Source organism: Pelodiscus sinensis, chromosome 28, assembly GCF_052426305.1.
Source record: "Pelodiscus sinensis isolate ZL-2025 chromosome 28, ASM5242630v1, whole genome shotgun sequence".
In the NCBI taxonomy this organism is placed as follows: domain Eukaryota; kingdom Metazoa; phylum Chordata; order Testudines; family Trionychidae; genus Pelodiscus; species Pelodiscus sinensis.
Genome location: NC_143079.1, coordinates 11,997,738 through 12,003,739, shown reverse-complemented (window position 1 = coordinate 12,003,739; position 6,002 = coordinate 11,997,738). Strand labels below are relative to the sequence as shown.

The 6,002-nt window shown below is 67.2% G+C and overlaps 1 protein-coding gene across 1 annotated transcript; it reads left to right on the top strand.

Annotated features, from left to right (window-relative positions):
* Nucleotides 1–1,348: 1,348 nt before the first annotated feature.
* On the top strand, nt 1,349–5,964 carry ANKRD39 (ankyrin repeat domain 39). The gene is made up of 4 exons (XM_075910976.2): nt 1,349–1,525; nt 1,980–2,083; nt 3,141–3,344; nt 3,729–5,964. The coding sequence occupies exons 1-4, from the start codon at nt 1,426–1,428 to the stop codon at nt 3,879–3,881; spliced, it is 561 nt and encodes a 186-aa protein (XP_075767091.2). The 5' UTR covers nt 1,349–1,425; the 3' UTR covers nt 3,882–5,964.
* Nucleotides 5,965–6,002: the final 38 nt, after the last annotated feature.

Genomic DNA, 6,002 nt, shown 5'->3' with positions numbered 1-6,002 from the left:
CAGAGATACAATTTCTTGATCCCTTAAATGACTGCTTCTTGGAGCAGCTGATTCTGGAACCCACAAGGGGAGAGCCTATTCTTGATTTAGTCCTAAGTGGAGCACATGATCTGGTCCAAGAGGTAGATATAACTGGACTGCTTGGAAATAGTGACCATAATGTAATAAAATGTAACATCCCTCTAGAGGTGATCCTGGCAATTACAGACCGGTAAGTCTAACGCCAGTCAGCACACAGTCTACCTGTGGAACTCCTTGCCAGAGGATGTTTTGAAGACTAGGACTTCAACAGGATTCAAAAAAGAGCTAGATTTATGGAGGTTCAGTCCACCAATGGGGGCACAGTACTCCAGCCACTCCAGTGCAGGCTGGGCTGGGCTGCAACCAGGCAGCGTGGAGGAGGGAGCCAGCCCAGGATGTGAGCAGAGGCTGTAATTAAGCCGGAGAGCTCCAGCTCCAGAACAACGTGTGCCCGGAAGGCTGGCTGGTTGATTTCAGGGTGCGCTTGGGCAGCAAGCGGGGATGCGGCTGCAACCCCACTTCACATGGGGTTCCTGATCGGTGCTGAGCCTGCGTCAGGGCAACCCCCTAGAAGACTGGAGAGAGAAAGTGTTAGCATGTGCGTGTGCATGTGTGTGTGTAAGTGCGTGCGTGCGCCTGTTAGCATGTGCACGTGTGTGCGTGTAAGTGTGTGCGTGTGCATGTTAGCATGTGCACGTGTGTGTAAGTGCATGTGTGCATGTTAGCATGTGCGTGTGCACGTGTGTGTGTAAGTGCGTGCGTGTGCATGTTAGCATGTGCGTGTGCACGTGTGTGTGTAAGTGCGTGCGTGTGCATGTTAGCATGTGCGTGTGCACGTGTGTGTAAGTGCGTGCGTGTGCATGTTAGCATGTGCGTGTGCACGTGTGTGTGTAAGTGCGTGCGTGTGCATGTTAGCATGTGCGTGTGCACGTGTGTGTGTAAGTGCGTGCGTGTGCATGTTAGCATGTGCGTGTGCACGTGTGTGTGTAAGTGCGTGCGTGTGCGTGTTAGCATGTGCACGTGTGTGCAAGTGTGTGCGTGCGTGTTAGCATGTGCGTGTGCATGCATGCGTGTAAGTGCGTGTGCGCGTGTGGAGCTGGGGAAGCGGGGTGCAGCTCCCCCTCCCCTGTCCCGTGGCGCCGACGGGCGGGGCCGAGGCTGGAGCACCAGGCGGGGGGCGCACGTGGCTCTCGGGCGGGGCGGTGCCCGGCTCGGGGGGGGGCTCCGGGGGGGCAGGAGTCTCCCCCCAGCGGAACCCGGGTCTCAGCCCCCCCCGAACGCGAGTCTGGCCGGGCCCCGCCCCCCTCTGAGGGCGCCCCCTGGCGGCTCCGCGGGGGAGGGGCCAGCGCGACGCGGGCCGGAAGCGGAACTGACGAGAGGGCTGCGCGGGCCCCGCCCCCCAGCATGGCCGCCTCGGGGCCCCCCGCGCCCGGCGCCTGCTGCTGCCACGGGGCCGCCGCGCCCGGCGTGCACCAGACCCTGGAGGAGATGGACTTCGAGAGAGGTCTGCCCCGCCCCCTGCCCGGGCTGGCCCCGCCCCCTCCGCCCGCCCTGGCCCCGCCCCCTCCGCACGCCCGGGCTGGCCCCGCCCCCCCCCTGCCCGGGCTGGCCCCGCCCCCTCCGCACACCCGGGCTGGCCCCGCCCCCCCGCCCGCCCCTGGCCCCGCCCCCGCCCGGGCTGGCCCCGCCCCCTGCCCGGGCTGGCCCCGCCCCTCCCGGCCAGTCCAGCCCCCCTTCCTCCCCTGGCCAGGGTTGCCCCCCCTCTCCCGGCGAGCCCCCCTTTTCCCTTCCCCCAGCTTGGGCTGGCCCCCCAGGCCCCCATCCTCCCGCCCCGGGCTCTGCTGGCAGCGGTAGGGGGGCTCTTCCTGCTGCTGCGCTGTGGCAGGGCCGTCGGGGGGGGACGGGACCCAGCTCCCAGCTCCCAGCGCCGCCTCGCCAGCTCTCGCCCCCCTCTCTAGGGATTTGGTCGGCTGCCCTGGACGGAGACCTGGGCCGGGTCAGGAAGCTGGTGGGGAAGCAGGTGGATCCGAGCCAGCCGGACCGGGCAGGATACACCGCCCTGGTGAGTCCGCGGGGGCCACGTGTTCGGCCCCTGGCAAGCCAGGGCACTTCGGGGGATGCACCAAGTGGCCTGCAGGGGGCGCTGGGCTGGAGTGACCACTGGCCAGTGGCCCGAGCTCCCTGGGTAGCAGGCTGACGTGACACGAGTTTGCTGGGTCTCAGCTCCTTGTGGGCAGATGCCAGGAGCTGCGCTCAGGATGGTCCAGGGCAGCCTCAGCCTGAGCAGAGGTGCCAGAGTAACACTGCCTTGGAGTCGGCCAGGCAGGGGTGAGAGCGTGTGGGGGGCGGTATTTCAGGGGTGGGCACCAGTGCTAGACTTGGCCCCTGTCACCGACTCCCCCAGCTGGCGCCGACTCCCCCAGCTGGCGCCGACTCCCCCAGCTGGCGCCGGAGGGGCATGCTGCAGGAGGGTTTCCAGGAGTATGTGCCTATGGTGCCAGCTAGCTGCATTCAGAAGGAGGGTGGGGCAGGACTCAGTGTCCTGTGACCTCCACCCCATGGGAGGCTGGCGCTGTGTCCCGGGGAGAGCAACGTGTGGCCGGGCAGCAGGGATCGGCCCGGCGGGGTGGCGCATGCTGCTTCCCTGCCTGATGGAGGCTAGTTCCTCCTACTCTGCAGGCAGCAGTTCCTATCCTGGAAGCTGTGGGCAAGGGGTGGGTTTTGGAGACTGCCCTGTCCTGCCCCCCAGCTGGGCCCTGGGTCTCTCCTCTCTCCCTCCCAGCCCCGGTGCTCATGGGAGAGGGCTGCTCTGCTCCTCTTGGGCACAGAGGGCCAGTGTTACCCCGGGCAGGAGCCGGAATTTGGACTGGGGACAGGAGAGCTGTGGTGCTAAACGCCATCGCTTGGCTGGGAGATTCCATGGAGGTTCTTAGCCAGATCCCCTGGAAACTGGCTCTATGGGCTAGGCTTGATCATGGCGTCCCTCCCCAGAGCCAGCTGCACATCAGTGCAGACTGAGCCACCCTTGTGCTGGGTGCGCTGGGTGCTTTGCAGTGCCGGGGGCAGGGGCTGTGCACGCAGAGCAGCTCCTGATACGCCCTCTCTGCTGCGTTCCACAGCACTACGCCAGCCGCAATGGGCACAGCGCCGTCTGCCAGTTCCTACTGCAGAGCGGGGCGCAGTGCAACGCCCAGACCCACGGCGGGGCCACCGCCCTGCACCGCGCCAGCTATGGGGGCCACCTGGATGTGGTCAGGCTGCTGCTGGCCCAGGGAGCCGACCCCACCATCACGGATGATGAGGACATGACAAGCTTACATAAGGTGCGGGGCTGGGCCCCTCCCCCAGCTGGCGGGGGGCTCCCAGTGCGCACCACTGCCCCCTGCAGGCAAACCTGCCCCAGCAGGCCTGGTTCGCCCTCTACCAGCTGGAGCAGACAGCGCTGCTCCAGGGCTGCAGCCGGGAAAGGTCTGTTCCAGCTCCTGTTTGCAGCACAGCAGGTCTGTGCCCTGGCCCCTGGCCCACAGTGGCTCTGCTGGAGGCTGTGGGATTTGGAGACGCTGGCCTGGACTGCCCCCCTGCTGGGCCCTGGGTCTCTCCCCTCTCCTCCATGAGCAGCCAGGTCTAGCGAATGCTCCCCTAGGGCCTGCACTACCCCTGCCCCCCTGGAGTCCCCACCCAGCCTCACTCCTGCTCTCCCTTTGCAGGCTGCCGAGAAGGGGCACCTGGAGCTCTGTGAGCTGCTGCTGCAGCACAGCCCCAGCCTGAAGGGCCTTCGGGACAGGAAGGCCAGGAGAGCATGTGACCTGGTCCCCAGCAGCGGCGCCTTGCGGGACCTTCTGGAAACAGCCAGGCCATAGCATGCGGCGGGGCGGCACTGTCCGGGGTGTCTCCCCCTGGGCAGCCATCGTGCCCCCGGGCTCCGAGCCTGCTGTGGTCTGACTGGAGGTCTCTCCCAAGCCGGCTCCGGGCGGCTGCTCCGAGGAATGTGCTGCAGCGGCAGGAGACAGGGACTGGCACAGCTGGCATTCCACACGTGGCACTGGCGGGGGGAAGCTGTGTCCAGGGCCAGGCCCTGCCGAGATAAAAGGGACTCCAAGAGCCACCGAAGCTCCTTTGCTCCCAGCCTGCACTGTGCCACCAAGTCTGGTGGGAAACTGAGGCAGCCAGCCATCTTGGTTGCGGGCACCGACTCCCTTCCAGCTACGAGAGGCAGGTTGGCACCATGGACCCCACCCTGGCAGGGGCTGCAGGCCCACTCCCCTGGAAGGAGTCTGGCTAGGGTGAAGGCCAGCAACCTGCTCCCTGCCCAGAGCAGATGGCAGCCTCTCTTAGGAGGACAAAGTCTGTGGCTCCTCTGCCCTGAGGAGAGGGGAGGGGGCTGGGATAGGGTGTCTCCCTCTGCCGCTATTTCAGGCCTCGCACTAGGCCTGTAACCGGAGCCCCCAGGATCTGGTGACAGGATGTTGGGCTTCAGAACCGTTAACTCTTCCCCACCTGGGCTGGTGGCAGTGTGCAGAGTCCCAGCTATGGGGGCTGCTGTGGGGCGTGTCTGCCCTCTGCTGTGGAGCGGGGTTAGTGCCCATCCCAACCCTATTCCATCGGAAAGCAGGTTGGGGGTGAAGTCCTACAAATGTACCTCCACTTGCCAAAGAGGGAGCGGAGCAAAGGGGCACAGAACAAGCCCAGACCCCCCCCCCTCTACTGAATAGTGATCGACCCAGGCAGGGGGTGGCTTCTCTGTGCCCCCCATACTCCATACTAAAGGGACTGGCTTTAACCATAGGCCCAAGGAGAGCTGCCTCCTGCTCCCAGTGCTAAGCAGAGTGGGAAGGGGAGGGCTCCCCCTTTGCCCCAGCAGGTCCAGCCCAGCCTCCAGGCTGAGCACTTTGGAGGCTGCAGGGAGGGTAAGGGGGGATCCTAGCAAGCATCACAAGCTGGGGGAAGGGGAGAGCGCCCCCTACTGGGCTCCCTGCCCTGTTCCCTGGAGCACAGTGTCCCTAGTGCTGCTCTGGGGCTAGCACTGACTATAGGACAGAGAGCCCCCTGCTGGGCTGTCTGCTCCCTGCTCTAAAGCACTGCGCTGCCCCCCCTTCCCTGCCGTGCACAGCGCCCCCTGCCGGCCCCCTTCTTTGCGGTGCACAGCGCCCCCTGCCGGCCCCCTTCCTTGCGGTGCACAGCGCCCCCTGCCGGCCCCCTTCCCTGCCGTGCACAGCGCCCCCTGCCGGCCCCCTTCCCTGCCGTGCACAGCGCCCCCTGCCGGCCCCCTTCCCTGCCGTGCACAGCGCCCCCTGCCGGCCCCCTTCCCTGCCGTGCACAGCGCCCCCTGCCGGCCCCCTTCCATCCGCAGCCCTCTTGCTGCCTCCCTTCCCTGCGGTGCACAGCGCCCCCTGCCGGCCCCCTTCCCTGCGGTGCACAGCGCCCCCTGCCGGCCCCCTTCCCTGCGGTGCACAGCGCCCCCTGCCGGCCCCCTTCCCTGCCGTGCACAGCGCCCCCTGCCGGCCCCCTTCCCTGCCGTGCACAGCGTCCCCTGCCGGCCCCCTTCCCTGCCGTGCACAGCGCCCCCTGCCGGCCCCCTTCCCTGCCGTGCACAGCGCCCCCTGCCGGCCCCCTTCCCTGCCGTGCACAGCGCCCCCTGCCGGCCCCCTTCCCTGCCGTGCACAGCGCCCCCTGCCGGCCCCCTTCCCTGCCGTGCACAGCGTCCCCTGCCGGCCCTCTTCTATGCGCAGCCCTCTTGCTGCCTCTCTGCCCTGCCGTGCACAGCGCCCCCTGCCGGCCCCCTTCCCTGCCGTGCACAGCGCCCCCTGCCGGCCCCCTTCCCTGCCGTGCACAGCGCCCCCTGCCGGCCCCCTGCCGTGACAGTCTCCAGGCGGGGAGGGGACGCGCCGTCGGGCTCCGCACAGATTCACAATAAATCGCCCGCATCCGTGGCCTGTGACGCTCGCCCCGCTGCCGCCAGCAGTGACTCCGGCCGGGCGCGG

What these genes read in the sequence shown, in the direction of transcription:
- ANKRD39 (XM_075910976.2), top strand. Translation starts at nt 1,426, where the DNA reads ATGGCCGCCTCGGGGCCCCCCGCGCCCGGCGCCTGCTGCTGCCACGGG. An exon ending in GGAGATGGACTTCGAGAGAG is followed by an intron (nt 1,526 to 1,979) that starts GTCTGCCCCGCC and finishes CCCCCTCTCTAG; the next exon opens with GGATTTGGTCGGCTGCCCTG. An exon ending in ACATGACAAGCTTACATAAG is followed by an intron (nt 3,345 to 3,728) that starts GTGCGGGGCTGG and finishes CTCCCTTTGCAG; the next exon opens with GCTGCCGAGAAGGGGCACCT.